We start from the raw sequence: 18,440 nt of genomic DNA, 5'->3' as shown, positions 1-18,440 counted from the left end.
AGTGACATCCCTGCCCAGGCATCCCCACTGAGGCACTGGGACATCCTCACATGGGTATCCTCACCAGGGCAGTGGAGCACCCCAGCCAGGGCATCCTGCCGGGGCACTGGGGCATCCCAGCCAGCACCCGTGGTGGGGCACCGCAGTGTCCCTGCCTGGGCTCCTTGCCATTGTGCAGGGCATCCCTGCCAGGGCATCCCTGCCTGGGGGCTCTGCTGTGGCACTGGGACAACTCTGTCCAGGCATCCCTTTCAGAGCACACCAGCCAGCACCCACATAGGGGCACCAAGGGTATCACAGCCTGGGCTTTTACATGGGCACTGAGTATCCCTGCTGGGGCACTGGGGACATCATGGCACAGGCTCCTTGCAAGTGTGCCGAGCAGCCAGTCTGGGTTCCTTGCTGGGACACCAGAGCATCTCGCTACCTGGGCTCTCCTCCCAGGCATTGCTGCCTGCAGCTCCCCCATCTCCTGGGGAGATCAGGATGGGCCCTCACAGCCACATCGAGAGGGGTGCTGTACTTGTCCAGGGTCCTTTCACCCTGAAGATGGTTTTGGACTCGTGCTGGTGCTTTCCTCATCAGAAGGGATGGTTCTGCATTTAAATCCCTCAGATTCAGTGGTGAAAGTGTGGAGTTTTTCTATTTTCAAGAGCCATCCTCTCCTGTGAAGTTGTTTGGGTTTGGGGTTTTTTGTATAATGGGACCTATTCAATTCAGTGTGCACGTCCTAGAGGGGCCCCACCAGTCCATCTATTATGACTCCCTTGGTTGTCTGCCCGAAGCCTGGTTCCTGGCACCCAGTCCTCTGGGTCTGGCTGAAATGTGCAGGTAAAAATCACTTCTAGTGGCATAGTGACAGTAGTGTACCAGTGCCAGGAAGATCAGTAAATAAGACAGTTAAACAGCCTGTATCCTCCAGGTTTCTGGGTGTCTAATTTATTTTGGAGTCTCTGAGCATGGCCTGGAAATGCAGCCCCGCTCCGGCGGCAGTGAGCCAGAGGAGATGAAAGAATAAAAATCCCTTGACTCAGTCTCTGCAAGACTCATACTTTGGGACGAGACACCTTCCAAACCATGGCACTAAGCATGTGGTAAAGCCTCATTCTCTCCTAAGATTGTGGAAGTGGGGTGAGAGCTGCTCTGATCTGCGGGGCACCATGCAGCACTGCTGTCTGGGTGCTTGCTGCAGGGAAGCTGCTCAGGCCCCAGTGAGGCTCCTGGCGCAGGAAAGCCCCAGAGCGCATCCTCTGAGACAAGTGCCCAAAACCGCACAGTGGCCTTGGGGCTTTTTGTGTCCCATGTGCTATTCTTGCTACAATTGTCGTTTGATTTCCATAACCAAAAAAATAAGCTAATTTAATAGGAAAACATCAGTATGCAGCTGTGAATGCTCTACAGATATTCACCTGCAACAGAGTTTTTCAGTATATCTTAGCTCAGGCTACTGTCCTCCCAAGTGGAGAGACATCAGATTTGATGCACAAGCTGGAGCAAAGAAAGATCAGCTTCTCCTCTGGCTCTGCTGGCTCCAGAGTGCAAAGGCTGGAGGCAAAAGCAGCACTCACTCAGGAGTCCTGGGTGAGCTTTTCAGACAGCCCAGCTGTGGGCAGTCTGGCCATGGGCACTGCTTCAGATTTTCAAGGCAGAAGAGCTCCAGACTGCATGTATGAAGGGAAGCCTTAGAGGTGCGAGTAAAACTGTCTTAAAATTCGGTGGGCAAAGCACCAGGGTGCAGGGCTGCTCCCTGGGGCATGTGGCTGGGACCCCCTGGGCTCCAAGTGCTCTGCTCTGACCCCTCCAACGCTGCTCCTCTGTGTTTCCACACTGCCGCTGCTCCTGGTGAACCTGCAACACCTCCAACCCTGCTTTCCCCCTTTGCCCTGAACCTCAGGTCAGGTAGAGAGGCAGGTTAGAGAGAGAAGAAACTGCTGATGCTTCAGAATGAATCCCTGTTACCTGGGGCAGGGGGGAGGATGTGGATCTCAAGAGTCTTCACTCCCCTGTGCCTGCTGCCAGCAGGTGTGTGAGAGCCTTCCAGAAAGACTGCAGGGACAACAGAGCCAGGCGCCCTGGGTAAGGGGGGATCTCCAGGCACTGGAGTACAAAAACTCATTTCTGCCAGATACCAGAAATAATCCTTCCTAGGCTCGAAGGCTGGGAAAGTTTGCAGGGTTTCCTTTTCTTTGCCCAGACCACAAAACTTCAACCAAGGGAAATGGGTTTGGCTGGGATAGCTCACACTGTGTCACTTGTCATCAGTGTGGCTGTCTGGGAAAACACGGACAGAACCTGGCTCCCAAAGTTTAGTTTGGTCTTATCTCACTTGTTGAGCTTTAAGTTACAGCCACTGCTACAACGATCAGATTTCACAAACTGATGAAATCTGAATACATATATGCATAACCTGAAGCCCAGTATGGAAGAGAGGACCTTGGAGCACCCTGGCCTTCAACTCAGTGTCCACATTTGTACAAAGAGCCTCTAAGTACTTCTGAGCTCCCAGACCAGCTGTGTCCCTTTCCAACCAGGACATGACTTGAGGGGACACTGGAGCAGGTCCAGCCTTGCTTTCAGGCCAGGTCACCGATGAGCAGCCCCCCTCCTCTGAGCCACTGGCAGGGATGTGGGTGCTGGCAGGTCTGCGGTGCCGCAGCAGCCTCGGAGCGGCTCTGTGCTGAGCCAGGAAAGCACCTGGCACCGATTCAGTCCCTCCAGGAAGAGCATTTATTTAGATAATGCCGTGACGTGCCATCCAGCGCTGGTTGCCTCGCACAGCTGGGCAGAGCAGTGCCATGAACAGACCTACGGCTGTAGACCAGGTACTGTCTGTCTCTCCATTTTAATAGTTCCTTGCTCAGCTAACGCAGTGCTACCCTGGGGGTGGGGAGGAAGAACTGAGCAGGGACAGATCCCAGCAGGGCAAACCTCACATTGCTTCAGGGAGCACAAGGAATCGGACCCGGCGATAGAGAAAAGCAGGTCTGAGTGCCGGCGCAACACGGCCCCAGCTGCTCCAGCACCTACTCTCCACTCCCCGTGTGGAGCAGACCAGAGTCAGGGGCTTCTCTTTGCTTCACCAGAAAACTCACTTTTGCTGAGGAGGAGTCAGTGCTCTGGCTCGCAGCACCCGGCCGTCGCTGCCGGAGGAAGGGATTTGCTGCTCAGCTGCAGTGTGGATGGCTCTTGGAGTGCAAGAACAAACAGATGAACGGCTTCTCCTTCTAGCTACTGTTACCAGAGACTCCTGAAATGTATGAGCCTGTGCGCTCTCCTCTACACCTCTCAGGTAAAGGGAACAGAGTTCTCTCTAAATGCAGTTATCACTCTTCTCTGTGTATCTCTCCCTTAGCAGGGGAAGCATCCTAAAACTTTAAACATTTTTATGAAGATATCTTTCATCCTGCAGCTGAAAGAGGCTCTGAGATCTCAAAAACCAGGGCTGAGGGTCAAAGCCATGAGGGTTTAGAGACGACCAAGAGAAATTATGTTCCCCCTGCCTGGAGCAAGGCAATGCCCTCCAGCATGGACGTTTCTGCGCTACAGCAGCCCCTCGGGACCCGGGGCAGCTGCCTGGCTCTGCTGGGTGCCAACGTGCTGCCTGTGAAACACGGGGTGCGACCGGCCCCGTGCTCTGGGCTGTCTTCTAAGCCTGGGCAGCGAGCCGATGGCCACCACACCCTGGGCATTCGCTACAGCAGCTGCCATCCCAGTTTTGCATGGCCCTTTTTGCAGTGAGCAAATGCCTCCTGCCTGCAGCCTGCCTGGCAGGCAGCTGCTGCCTGGCAGGTCTCTCCTGCCCGCAGCCCTGGGCAGCAGCACCGGCCCCGGCTCCGGCAGCTCCCTGGTGCCATCTCGTGGTTAAATAACTTCTCCGGAGCAACCCTATTTCTGTCCTGCCGCTGCTCTTCCACTAGAAAGGAAAGAAAACCTCCAGTATTAATTTTTAGCAGGCTATTTCTGCATGTCTTTGCACAGGCAGATGCCTGCAACTTTGGGTAAAAGCGCCGGTCGGTGCTGCCTTTTCAGAAGGGGCCGAGCAATGTGTGTCTTACCTGACCCCCATCACATGGGGATGTTTTTACAACCTCATAACCTCCTATTTCTGCAGAACAGCTCGCTGCATTTCGCACCCAGGATGGCGAAGCCTACATGGTTGACGCTTACTGCCTCACCTCGGGGCTAACCTCGCCGCCAGCGGGCGCGTCGTGGGCGATTGCATCGAATGCCCGTTTCATGGCTGGCAGTTTCGAGGAGAAGATGGAAAATGCACCCGCATCCCATATGCTGGAAAAGGTGAAGGTCCCCCAAATCTGCAGAAAGCATCCCCAGAAAAGGTAGTGCCTTGTGTGTCCTCATTAAAAGCTACTTCATTAAGGAAAAGTGGTCTTTATAATAACTCACCCTCCATCCTGCTCCTCTATTTCATGCAGCACCCTAATTTTCCTCCTGGGTTGTCCATGTTGGGGCATAATGTTCCAGTGCCCTTTCCTATGTTAGATGATAACTGGGACTTCAGTCTAGTTAAATAACCACCCCTGATTTTGATAGTCCTACAACTCGTGCATTCAGCAAGCAGGGTATAAAAGATTTTTAACTCTGAGTCACCCATTGCACCAGCAGGGATGGATCCTGAGGAGCCACTGGGTTTCAGGAATGATTCTGTACTCTATAGTGATAGCTTATACCATGTCAGTGATACATCTGTCGTATTAGCATGACAGAATAGTCTCTCGATGGCAATTTTTTTTCCTTTTAAGGCTCGAAGGGAACTTTTGGTTAGAATCCAGGAAAGCTCTTCGCATACACCTACCATTTAGATGTGGTTTGCGTTGACTGTGTAGGAAGAGTATCTTACTTCAAGTTCACATGTAACAATTACTTGATCTGGCTCCACTTAGTTTAAATCACCAATTCTAGATGTGGCTGAAACCAGCAAACAGACTTACCTTGAGTTTTGCTTTGGCTTGTTCTTCTTAGTTTTTTTCCTGAGAAATTCAACTTTCTCTGATTGGGATTGATTGGGATAGCAATGAAAACATTGATTAGCAGCAGAAGTCAGTCTTTCTACTAAACAGACTATTTTTCCCAAAAATGAAAGAAACATTCCATCTATATGGGATAAGATAAACAATTTATAGATCTCAGCAAACAGCAATTCCTTTTGTGTGTGTGTTATTTTCAGAAAAAACGATTAATACTGTATTTTTTTCCCATACATACTCAGTCAGGAGCTGCATTCAAATGAAAATTTGGTTCCAAGTAATGAACAATGATGTGTTTCATCACAAAATGAGAATGAATATTCTGGATATACACAAACACTTGCCAAGGTCCATTGTTTCATCTGAAATGGCTGTATTCAGAGTCATTGTCATCTGTAGTTATTAAAAGAACGAAACTGCAGACAGCTGCTCTGCTCCCAGTACAGCCCAAATGGGTCAGGTTGATTTAAACAGATTTAAAAGCTGTGTGTGCTCATGCAGGTCACTTTGACAGAGAGGTATTTTGGAGAGCTCAGATGGGCAGCTCCTCCAGCACCGGGCTTGCAGGGGACCGACAGCCGGGCAGGAGAGCCACAGAGCCCAACCTGGTGCTAGATGAGGCTGGTGAAGGGTCTAGAGCACAAGTCTGATGAGGAGCGGCTGAGGGAACTGGGGTTGTTCAGCCTGGAGAAAAGGAGGCTGAGGGGAGACCTCATCGCTCTCTACAACTCCCTGAAAGGAGGCTGTAGCGAGGTGGGGGTCGGTCTCTTTTCCCAGGTAACAAGCGAAAGGACAAGAGGAAATGGCCTCAAGTTGCGCCAGGGGAGGTTTAGATTGGACATGAGGAAAAATTTCTTCACCGAAAGGCTTGTCAAGCATTGGAACAGGCTGCCCCGGGAAGTGGTGGAGCAGAGAACTGGTTGAGTCACCATCCCTGGAGGTATTTCAAAGACGTGCAGACGTGGTGCTTAGGGACATGGCTTAGTGGTGGACTTGGCAGGGTTAGGTTAACGGTTGGACTCGATGATCTCAAAGGTCTTTTCCAACCTAAATGATTCTATGTGTCTATGTCTGCGTGGGGGCAGATGAAGCCCTCTTTAAAATTTAATGAGATGCATCCCGCCCAAAGCACCAGCTTTTTTCAATTAGAAATCGCAGCGAAGGTGTCCTCCTGCCCCCTCTGATATTCACTGACTGAATGAGAAACATAATTTCTCTTATTATTTCACCTCCCACATGACTGTACAAGGCTGAATAATAAGGAAGCGCTATCCTCTGTGCTTGTTTGCAAATTAGAAAAAAAAGTAATGAAAGTGAAAGCCTTCCAATCCAGTGGAAGCTACATTTTCTGACAATTGGCTAAATATAAATGCCAAAATAAATTTCACTGGAAAGAGTTTTTTTTTTAAGCAACACATGATACTGCAGCACTGTAACAGAGAATGACTTGAACTCGGGAGGTGGAGATGGCATTTACTCTCTGCACATCTATAACTAAAAGCATCTCCTTTTAGCTCATTGAAACTTGAGGAGGGTCCATTGATGCAGCAGACATTTACTTATTTGAACAGTTTTAAGAGCAGTGAAGGAAGGCTGCAGAGCAGCCAGCCGTGCTTCTTCCCTAAAAGACTTATGCAAAACACCCAACTGAAATAGAACCGATTTAAGCAATCTCTCTTCTGTGAACTTCAGAAGCTGTTGTCCTTCTTCAGCAGCCTGAAAGCTGGCAAGTGCCACCAGAGAGTCTGTGCCACAGGGATATAGCCCACAAAGATGATCTCTGAGCTGTGGTTCAGGACGAGGTGACCCTTAGCGCCAGCGTCAGCCTCGGAGATACCACTTTTGACTGAATCCTTTCTTTCCTCCGCAGTGCCAGGTGCTGCGAGGGTCCGGACCTGGCCGTCCTGCGAGGTGAATGGGATGCTGCTGGTCTGGTACCACTGCGAAGGGGTCGGTCCGAGGTGGGCAGCGCCCGAGCAGCAGGAGATTGCCACCAAAGAGTGGGCGTTCCGCGGGCAGACAGAGCACCTGGTCGACGTGCACATCCAGGTAGGGAGCCCGGTCTCTCCGTGGGGCACGTCCCTGCCTGGGTCCTCTCCTATAGTCCAGTCCAGGGACATCTCCTCCCAGTTAACCCACTGAGGGACATCTCCTCCCAACTAACCCAATTAGCCCTGCCTGCGCCCAGTGTCATCGCTGCTGCTGACAGAGCTCAGACCTAGAAATACATTCCTGCGCCGTATACCGAGAGTACGGCATATGTTCCCCAAACACGGATTGTGGGCTTCTTGAGTAGAGAGCAGATGTTCTGAGTACTTAAAAGGAATCTGTTAATTTGCTTTGACTTATAACTGATGTAATTTAAAAAAAGATTCTCTAAGAATTTGCGGCACTTAGTGTCAGGAGGCTTTTCAACTCATCGATCACCGAAATGGAAACGCGCGCTTATTTTGCTGTTAATCTTCATAATCACCATCACACGCTGACAAATGTGCCACGGAGAACAAAATGGCTGTTGCCTCCATCACCTCTCAGTGGAAATGAGGCTGGAAAAGGGGAACTGTTAGAATCATAGAATCATTAAGGTTGGAAGAGACCTCTCAGATCATCAAGTCCAACCGTCAACCCAACACCCCCATGCCCACTAAACCATGTCCTTAAGCGCCTCATCTACACGTCTTTTAAATACTTCCAGGGATGGTGACTCAACCCCTTCCCTGGGCAGCCTGTTCCAATGTTTAACCACTCTTTCAGTAAAGAAATTTTTCCTCACATCCAATCTAAACCTCCCCTGGCGCAACTTGAGGCCGTTTCCTCTTGTCCTTTCGCCAGTTACTTGGGAGAAGAGACCAACACCCACCTCGCTACAACCCCCTTTCAGGTAGTTGTAGAGAGCGATGAGGTCTCCCCTGAGCCTCCTCTTCTCCAGGCTAAACAACCCCAGTTCCCTCAGCCGCTCCTCATCAGACTTGTTCTCCAGACCCCTCACCAGCCTCGTTGCCCTTCTCTGGACACGCTCCAGCACCTCAACGTGGCAACATTCTGTGGCACTAAACAGAAGGGATTGCGGCCGTGGTCCTTGGAGGGAGCCGGGGGCAGCCACAGGTGGAGGCTCCTCTGGGAAAGCGATGGGAGGCAGCAGCAGTTTTGAAAATGGGCAATCCCTTGGGATTTTGGACCTTGGGAGATTTTTATATACTTGCCACTGAGCAGAACACTTCTACTTGTAAAAATCAGTGACAAAAATGACCCTTAATCTAAAGCACACGCCTCTCCAAAGGCAGTGCCTGCCTGCTGACTAAATCACGACTAAGGTGAGTGGGTTAGGAAGAGATGAGAATTATTAAAAGAAATGAAGAAGGTGCATGAGACACAGGAGATGCGGCTCTGGGAGTGGGCAGAGATGTGAGAAGCAGGGAGAATTTGGGAGATTGATGGGTTACTAATATTTATTTCATGTCTGCTTTTCAGTGCAAACCACTGTACACAGGTCTATACTGGGGCCAGTCTGCGCTACTTGCCAAGCTGGTAGACAGCTGGTGTATTTGAGTAATAAAGCAGTTAAAACTTCTCAAAAAGTGACATATTGTGGGCAGGCTGGTGAGATTTAAGGGTTTTAAAATACGTGAAATCTAGTCTAGGAGCACAAACACAAAAATGCTTTATTCCTTACAGTTATTACATGGCCAAAGGAAGGGCTCATTTGAGGTCCCAGCTTGTGTGGCTGCAGAAGTTAACATGCATAGACTTCTTTGAACTTAAAATTAACTCTGAGTTTTCTGAGCTTCATGTTTAAATTATTCCTACACACTAGTTAAGAACTAGTTCCAGGTCAGTCTGTGCTGAGGCCCCTTCCTCCACTCATTCGGTTGCCTCTTGCTGTGTCATGTACCTGCGAGCATCTCTGCTATGCTCGGAGCGACGTGCTGGGCTGTACTGCTCGTGCTATTGCAATACTGCTGTTAATACAGGCAGCTCGCACCCAAGTCAGCTCTTGCCAATGGCAAATTGTTCCCCGATGGCAGAAAATCCCCGAGAACGCGGCCGACACGGCTCACCTGGCTTTTCTCCACGGACCAGCTATTCTGGGCGGTTCTGATCTGAGATATACGAGGTCCAAGCTGTGGGATTTTATGAAGCACATCTGGAAGGTAAGACCCTAGCTCCCCTCTTAGCCATGAGGAGGTCGAAGTCTTTCAAACCAGGTCCACTTTCTGCCTCAGAGCATCAGTCCCACCTCATCCCCTCTGCCTCATCCCCCCCGTCTTCAGGTCCAGTCTCTTTTCTGTGTCTCTGAGGGTTTTAGCTGCACTCCCTCATCTCTGCTCATCTCTAGATGGTTTTCACCACCTCACTGCTACTTCCCCTCAATCTGTACTCTCCATCTTGGACTGAACCGATCCTTCTCCACCCCTGCAGGCCAAGTGCCGGCCGGAGCCGGAGCCCAACGAGCATTGCTCCTGGCTGCTGGTTCAGCACATCGCAACCATCTTCGGGAAGCACGTCTCCTTGATGGATTTGGCGGTTTCAGCCAGGCGGGTATGTCCCACGCTGGAGACCACCAGCACCCTGAGCTGAAGGGCTTTGTCACCTGAAAGGCTAAGTGAGTCCTTGCCCACCCTGCCCAGTGCAGCCTTTCCTACCAACTGCATCAGACACACGGGCCGAAACTACACACTGGCATTGGGGCTGCTCGGAGAAAAGGGAGGGTTCGTAAGGACTGCTGTGCCCGTAAAACAACTTAAAACTAAAACTAAAAAAAATAAATAGCTAGTACCTGAGCAAACACTGGTGACAATCCCGAGGGACCTTCACACCACATTGTCACAGCGCTTTACAATACAGGAGTGTGGACCTTTTCAGTCCATGGGGAACATGGGGAACATGCCTATGAAAGGTGTAGAGAGCACTCAATATACAGCAAGAAACATTTTGAGGATGTTGATCTGTGTGATCCAAAAAACTCAGGGTTTTTCAGACAACTTTCTGGAAAGCACAAAGATTTGGCAGTTTACAAACATTTACGCTAAAGAAATAAATTCATACTGATGTCAAGAGCTCCTTCTGCTATTAAAAGTTTGTTAATTTTCTTATTTTATTCCTTTCTTGTGTTTTTGGTTTTTGTTTTGGAAACATGTTTATTAACCACGCTTCTCTTTCCCCTCTCCACTTCCAAAAAATCAGAAACAGTGTCTTGTAGCCCAAGATCAGCCCTCAATGAGATAATAAAGTAGTTGACACAAATTGATAAAGAATTAAAGGAAAATAGAAATAACGCCTCTAAACATAAATCAATGGGAACTAGATGTTCTCACTTTCATTTTTGGTTGTGGTTTTGGGTTTTTTTATGAAATGCTAAGCTTGCCTGATAAAATTAGTAACTTTGTTCTAGCACATTTTCGAAGGCATTTGACCTATTCCCATATTACAAACTCAGAACAATAGCAAAACAAATCATGATACAAAACTTTGATAAGGAATAGATCTCGGTATAATTAAGGAATTATCACAAAGTGGATGTTGATTGTATCTCTGTTCAATTCTTAGATCTGTGCTATTTAGCACTGATATCAATGAACAGGAGAAAAAAGACATTAAAATAACCTTACAAAGAGTTTGCACCCAACCAAACATTAAAGGACTAGTAAATAAAGTAGCCAAAAAAACCCAGCAGTATCTGCACTGCTTCAAAGAACCGAGTGTATGACCATGCATCTGTGTGTCTGGATGCACGTCAAAGAGCAGAGAACAAGTACTTCATGTCATGCAAGATAAAAGGCTGAACCTAATTTCAGTTGAAACCTAATGTGACTGTTGTAGCTGCAAAGGAGAAAGCCAGAGCAGGAGCAGGGATGTTGTATTACCTCCATAGTGTATTGCAGTCGCTGCTGCTGAGATCGGAGCCCAGGACTGGTGTCAACAATCCAATAAGGCTGTTGATGACCTGAAGGTAATTCAGTGATGAACAGCAAGACCAAGTGAAAATTTGGAAGCATTTCCTAGAAGATTAGATTTTAAACTTTTGGGACCTGTAGAGCACTGTAAACCCCCATGAATTCCCATGGGCCCACAGCAAAGCCGTCCAGGCCTGGCATGTCCCAGGCCAATACGGGCTGCCTGGCTCTGCTGGATTTCCCCTGACCTGGGGAGCATTAACAGTTGGCAAGCAGTCTGTGACTCATGGCCCTGAGGCGCAGCTTGACTTTGTGCCTATTATCTGATGAAAGACAGAGTGAAGGGGAACTTGAGCACAGTCTAGGAGACATCCGCAAGGAGGTCTCAAGCTGTGGGAGTTGCTGTACCACAGCAAGGTCCAAGGGCTGGACCACCGGGGACTGTTCCCTGAGGCTGCTCTGTTGCACTGCAGGTGGGGTCAGGGCTGGTTTTCCTGATCTTTGAACACGCTTTCCTGGGCCATGGGATCATCCTGCAGATGGTGACTCCCCTGGAGCCTCTCCTGCAAATGTTGCTCACAAAATCTACTACCGGAAGAACGTGCTGGCCATGATCCCCAAGTTCATCCTGAGAGCAGAGTGCATACAGGTAAGGCCTCTGAAGAAGAGCAGCCAAAGGTGGTCCCCTGGAGCTTGGTGGCTAAGAGGTGTGAGAAGGAAGAGCAGTTGCCCATGTGGGCTCAGATATATGTGGGAGGAAAGCACTCGTGGGCAAGATCCTTCCAGTGCTTGGTATGATCTTTCAGTTTCAGTAGCCCAAACAGCTACACTGGAGGTTTAGTGAAGAGGGTCCCTGCAGTGGCTCAATCTGTTGAGGATGGCAGAGAGGTGCTATCCCCCTCCTGTGCATGGGGAACTGACGCACAAGGATTAGGCAACCTCTCCCAAACTGCAGGAAGTCTTTGAGAGAATAACTGCATCCGGATTTCCATCATCCCAGGTCAGTGATTTAAGTTCATCCTACCTCCTTTGGTGAGAACTGAGCCAAGAAATCCTCCTGCTGTTAAATTCCAAAGAGATTGGGCAACTCCTGACAGAGGTTTTCCGGGTCCTTAACCACAGGGATTCATGGAAGTGGTGGAAGGTCCCTCTGGAGGTCTCCAGTCCAATGTCCCCATTGGGGCAAGACTATTGCCAAGTTCAGGTCAGGCATGGCCTTGAAGGCCTCCTCCTTTGGAGAACGCCCCCATCTCTCCAGCTCCCTGGGTGTCCCATTCCACTGTTGCTCTACCCACATTGTTAATTTTTATTTTTAATGTCCATTTTGAACTTCTCAACCTGCAATCTGTGGCTGTTACTCCTTGTTACACCAGCTGGCACTACCAAGAAAAATCTGACTCCATCATCCCTCTAACTCCCTTCAAGCACTCAGAAGAGTTCATGTCATTCCCTTCTGTCAGGGGTTAAAGCTAGGAAACTGGCCTGACCAGAGTGAGTTTCACTGGCACTACAGTAAAAACTGCCAGAAGATGATTTTCAGATGCCAAAAACCTACCCCAAATCAAACTTGGCTGTGCTAGCTCATATCGTGTAAATGCTGGCTTAATATTATGCATTCTTACTGACGTGAATGAGCAGCACTCATTTCTGCAGACCTCTTCACAGAGGAAAACCCCATAAATCTTATTGCATGTGTGTCTGAGCAGAATTTAAGATGCAGAATTTACGATTTTAATTTATAAATTTAATTTATAAAGCCCTGGTTGGCTGGAGCTACCCAAGGAATCAAAAATCTCAGGTGGCGCAGCTCCTACCTACACAACATCCATTTCTTTTTCAGTATCTCCTATGACAAAGGCAGTCTAAGATCAAAGTGGCTTCTTGTTTGGGAGCTATGATGGGCTAAAGACCTGCTAAGTGCAGCCAGAGCCGTAGTGTTACAAATAGCAGTCCTACACTGGCCATTTGCGAGAAACGCTAAAAAATAAACCTAGTGTCAGGTAGCACGCACAAACCTGCTGGTTCAGCTTCCACACCTGAATAAGACCCTCCTTCTCCCCCCAGTTTGAGTGTGATATGGCCATCTGGAATAACAAACACTATCTGCCCAAGCCGCTGCTGGTCAGAGAGGACTCCAGCATCCAGAAGCACCAGCGCTGGTATGCCTAGTTCTACAGCGAGAAAAGCACAAGGCTCCCAGAGCAGAAGGAGGGCCTGGACTGGTGAGGACCTTGCTACCCACTGCAGAAGGTGGCCAGAGGCTCTCAGGTGGCTCCTGCCCACCCTGGCTGGTGGGCAGTGGTGCTGGGCAGGCATGATCAATAAAACAACTATTGGCACTAGCACAGGGAGCAGAGCCTGAGCCCTGAAGATCTTCTCTTACCTTCCATGTTCAGGGCGTCAAAGTTCAAAGGGTGTACCATGCTTGCTCTTGTACCTGGGCTGGAACATATGAGCTGAGTGTGAACTTAAGATTGCCAGAACTCCCTTTAAAGTGCCCTTGTCTCTCACTGCTGCTATAATTTTGAGTAGTTATATGAAAAGCTTTTCATGTGGCCTTTTATTGCCTGAAGTGTCCTTTCCCAGCCAGGCCTGCTGTTGCTTCTGCACCACCACCTTGGCTGGGGCAAGCTTCAGCTCTCCAGGGGAGCCTTGGCTGATGTCTGCACGGCATCAGAGGTGTGATTCCAAAGCCCACAAACGTATACCGTCTTCCTTCTCTCTGGCAGCAGGCAGGGCAGCATGGCTTTTAGCTGCCCACCAAGCCCTTACCATACCTTTGGGCTTCCTCAAGCCTACTGAGCTCTTGCATGAGTCAATGCCTGATGGAGCACCTAGTGGGAAGCAGAGGGACTATCCTGGTGATCAAATCACTTAGACTGACAACAACTCTGTAGGTCAAGGACGTGAGTAAGATCCTGCTTTGGTAGCCCCTGGATTCCAGCAATACCCTGGTACACAGTTGGCTGTAAAAATTTGTGTCTCATGGCAAGACCATAGGTACCACTTACTGTCACCGCGATCAGAAATGAAGCTAACACATGGAAACTAGGCTGCAAATCTGGTGAAAACTAGTCTAGATTCTCCTGTGCTTTGTGTCTAGACGCTCTGTATTGGAGAGTTAAATTCTGCCTCACTGCATGCCCTGGAGAAACCCATAATCTCCATAGAGAGAGCCTGCCTCGTACAGTTAGCAGGACTCTGGCAGTTACTCTATGCCAAGAGCAAGCAAGAGCAAATGCTCAAATCCAGGAGCTTTCCAAGGAGGCTGGTAGCTGCTGCTCTCAGGCGTATGGTGCGCTTGACTGTGCCTTGTGAATTCTGCACTTTGCTGAGGCTTCTGGTTCCTCCTTCACCATTAACTCATAGAGCAGGAGCCGGGAGCAGGAACATGCCACCGCAGCCCTCTGCCAGTGCAGAGTCCATCGCCCACCCTGGCAGCATTCCCAGATGACGGTGTGCAGTTGTGCCTTTGCCATTCACATCTGGATATTGCACTGTCAGTATTTCACTATTAAATTTTTTTAAAAACTGATCTCACGTTCATGGTTTGTTGCTCTTCACTGTTTTGTGGGGTGTTCTTGCATGGGAGAAGCAATTCTGCAGCTGGACCATGCTGTCCTGCTTCAGGAGCCACAGAGAATATCCAGCAAGGAACTTAAGGAGCTAGCAGGAGCTAGCAGGACCATTGCTGAACCCAACAGCCTGAGAGTCTCAGGGACCTGAGAGCACTAACATGTCTTAGTGGCCCTGACCAGCCTCACCTGGGGCATTCATCCACTCCCTGCCCATGGCCCAGGACCCCCACTTCAGCTCTGTCCCTGTCCTGAGCTATGCTATAGGAAGTCTCCAGCTCAGCCGCAGACATGCCCATGCCTGGGTGATCCAAACTCTGACCACAGATTGACTTCCCAGCTTGACCTCCACCCTCTCCCACCACCGTGGACCTGCCCAGTGATTGCTGTGCTGTGTCTGACCCTGGCTACCCTCACCAGAATCCGATCCGAGCTGCAGATTTACTTCCCAGCTTCACCTCAGATCTGCCTCACCACCATGAGCTTGCTCCATGATCTGGACTCTTGGTTGAGCCTGGCCATGACCTCTGGGCCTGCCCTGCCTGTCCCGCTCAGGGGCGGTGGGACACCCCTCGGCTCCCAGCACCCCATTCCTTAGGGAGCAGCTGCCCTCGCAGTGACGGGTGATGGAGAAGCAGCAACAGGCAGAAATTGCAGCTACCAGGACAGAGAGATTACCGTACATAGAGTGGGTCAAGATGTATTGTTCACCCACACATTCAAGGGGGCACATGGCCACCCCCCCACCACCCCCCCACCCCTGTACAGAGGCTTTACCTGCACAGCACCCCTCTAGGTCTGTTGTGCAACACACCTGGGCTGTTGCTCCCCGCTCCTCACCGTGTTCCCACGTGCAGGATCTCAGGATCTGAGGATCCTGCTCAATCCTTCCTTGTTGCTCCTCCAAGGAAGGCAAATTGTTGAAGATCAGATTAGAGATGGCGAGTTAAATTAGCTTTCCTAGATTCAGTCCTTCTGAAATTAGAAGAAACCATGGGATACCTCCAGCAGAGCCTGAATTCTGAGCTACCATTTTCCTTCACTACTAAGGCTAAAGTAGTTGTGTCCTGTTAAGGCAGAAATTAGAGAATCAGGAAATAAGACAGGATTAGCTTAAGGCTCTTATGTTTCCATTTGCAATCTTATCCTTTTAAATGGGTCTAGCAGTAAGGACAATGTAGTGCTGGGAGACACCGGCATGCCAAGGAGCACTGTCCTCCAGTCTTGTATGCCTTTTGGCCATACGTTATCCACTTTACGTTTTTACGTTTTCAAACAAATCCTAACCTCCTAAGGGTTAGGATGCGAGGGCATCTAATCTTATTGTTTACTGAAATCACTTTTACATCAAAGCTACTGCAAAGCTACAGCCATTCTTACTATTATATTCTGATAGTTGTATTTATTATTATGGCTTATCTTCACACTTGACTACTAGCCAACAGAGTTTATCCAATTGCCAGACCTATCGTCATTCCATGTCTTTAGGTTTTGTTTTTTCCCAACTAACAAATTCACTACAAATTTCCTAATTCTCAAGCGGAGTTATTTTTCACTTTTTTTTTTTTGAGGGGGGGTGAGGGGCAAGGTTAGAAAACCCCAAAGGATATCAAAACAGGTCAAAGAAAAGGGTACATGAAGGGTGACGTACAACGTACCTTGGATTTTTCCAGTGGCAGGCTTGGGCTCCTTCTCCTTTGAATCCCGGTCCGTGTACTTGCTCCAACTGGGACAATTCCCCGGTCATTTCTCGTTTGTTTGGAGATGGGTCCTGGAGCTCTGAACAGCATCAGCAAGGCTGCGTTCCTGCATGCAAAACTGCCAGTGATCCCCACTCACCATCACATCTTTGTGACCCTGTGAGACACCCCGGTGCAGGTCAAGACTGACATAGCCTCTAGGCAAAGACTTCTGTGCCCTTTCATATTTTGGCTCTCATTGTAAGTAGCTGTCAAGGGCCTTGTCTTGTGGAAAGGGGTGAACCTGCTCAATGCCTGAATGCCTCTTTTCTCCTGGGGTGAAAGCAAGTTTGCAGGTGGATCTGCTGATACAAGTGAAAATCTCTGACCACGCTGGGCAGAAACGTGGTACGTGTGAGTTTTGGGACTATCTTGCCCAGCATCAGCTTGCATTGCTTTAGCAGCATAAAAGCCAGCTGAGCTGAATCTGTCCTGGTGGTTTGAATACAAAATACTGCATTACAACACACCGACCAAGCCCTCCAGTTGGCCAAGTAGTCTTGGTTCACTTTCTGCTACATATCATGTCTCACTGGTGAGAGAGGAGCAGGTTCACTGCACTGGCAACCAAGCGTGAGACAGAAGATGCTCTGGAAAGTGCTTTAGGGAGTTTTGGATGCACAAGGGATGCAGGGAGAAGCCCACTGCAGAGTTTTACGGCTCATGAGGTCCATCAAAGAGACCGCTGCTCAGATTTAGGTCACTTCGATGGACGTTTTCCCTCTTCACAACAAGACACTCGGCACTGGGTGATGTCCCATTCATGTGCTTGAAAAATAGAAAACCCCAGACACTTTTTTTTCCTAAAGGTTGTTTTATTGTAAAACCATAAATACAACACTGACATGAAAATCCTCAAGCAACGGATGCTTTCTTACAGTTACAGTTTGTCTTCTGCCTTGGCATCAACTCTGAAAAGAATGTTGCAGAAACATGTCTCTAAGGTACCTCCAAATAACTGAGCTCTGGCCTGGAGCGCTCAGCTCGTTTGGAAGCTAAGTGGAACTATTCCTCCTCTCTTGTGGAATATTTCCATTCAGACAGCAACAGACTTGTAAAAACAGCAACATTTAAACACCTTGATTTTTTTTTTTTCTTTAATAATCCTTTTCATTTGACGTCAGTCTAAGTTTCAAACAGCACTGAATTTATTTAGCTGTAAAAAAAACAAAACAAAACAAAACAAAATCCTAAAAAGAAAAAATCAGAAGAACTTGAGTTGGCCTCAAGTGTTCATATATCACAATGAAAATCAGCAACTCAACCCCGTGCAATATTGCTCTCTATTGAGTCATTCGATCCACACCAACAATACATGAGACTTCAAACAGGTTTTGTTTTGTTTATTAACACAGCAAGTGTGACATTAGATAACCTTTTAAATACAGTACATGGTACAGTGCGGGGCCAGCTGCCCGCACTTTTCCCCATTATGAAGACAAAGCCAGCGGTGGCGGTTTATAAAAATATTGTGTTGCTACAAAAGTATAAATTAATGCTACCGGTATTAAGAAATATTAAACACATAAAACTTATAAGGATTAAGAAAAATATTCATTAATACCTGTAGAAAACTCTGGCCTAAAAAAGATATTTTTTGTATATTTTTTGTATATTTTTTTGTATTTTTTAAGATGACATGAGATTCTTGCACTCGCAGGTAGAGACACACGCAGGTGCATCTGTGGTATTGCCTAGAACATCTGCATCTACAGAAAGGAAGGAAATGCACACAAGTTACTGAGGGGAGGGAGGGTGAGGAGGGAAAGGAGAACATTAATTGTTTGCTTGATGAAACAACAAGAATTCAGCTCCCAACAGGAGGTTTCAAAAAACGAACATACGAACGAGGAACAGCTTCTCTTTTCAGACTGGCTGCAAACAAGGATTTCCTGATGGTTTGGTTTGTTGGCATGACACTTTCTAGCTACGGCGTGGACCAGAATCCTCACGGTCTGGATGGTGTGCGTTCCTCCTGTACTTACAGCCTTGGCTAGTCACCTGTCACGAATGTTTCAGTTCATCCGTTATCAGTTTTCCTTTTAAATAATTAAAAAAAATAAAATTAAAGTCCCAATAAGTTTAAAGGGACAATGGAAAACAGCTCCTAAGACGTTGCTCCTTCGATAATACATGCCTCCTTCCTTGAGCGGAAAGGTCCTTCTCCACAGATAGCAAGAAAAACAAAAAAAAAACCACCCTCCTCCCACCCCCCAGCCCACTGGAAAAAAAAATACCATCCTATCC

General features: G+C 48.4%; 1 protein-coding gene across 1 annotated transcript in view; it reads left to right on the top strand.

Moving 5' to 3' along the window:
- The window catches only part of LOC103918965 (cholesterol desaturase daf-36-like), a 28,370-nt gene extending 15,265 nt beyond the window's left edge, over nucleotides 1-13,105 (top strand). The window contains 9 exon segments of the mRNA XM_009326393.1: nucleotides 3,229-3,289; nucleotides 4,112-4,168; nucleotides 4,171-4,296; nucleotides 6,856-7,034; nucleotides 9,011-9,136; nucleotides 9,405-9,524; nucleotides 11,353-11,446; nucleotides 11,449-11,528; nucleotides 12,944-13,105. Of these exon segments, the coding sequence (XP_009324668.1) occupies nucleotides 3,229-3,289; nucleotides 4,112-4,168; nucleotides 4,171-4,296; nucleotides 6,856-7,034; nucleotides 9,011-9,136; nucleotides 9,405-9,524; nucleotides 11,353-11,446; nucleotides 11,449-11,528; nucleotides 12,944-13,105 (1,005 nt within the window).
- Nucleotides 13,106-18,440: the final 5,335 nt, after the last annotated feature.

This window comes from Pygoscelis adeliae, unplaced genomic scaffold, assembly GCF_000699105.1.
Source record: "Pygoscelis adeliae isolate BGI_AS28 unplaced genomic scaffold, ASM69910v1 Scaffold436, whole genome shotgun sequence".
Lineage (NCBI taxonomy): Eukaryota > Metazoa > Chordata > Aves > Sphenisciformes > Spheniscidae > Pygoscelis > Pygoscelis adeliae.
Note: the sequence above shows the minus strand (reverse complement) of the source record. Positions and strands in the feature narration are given on the sequence as shown.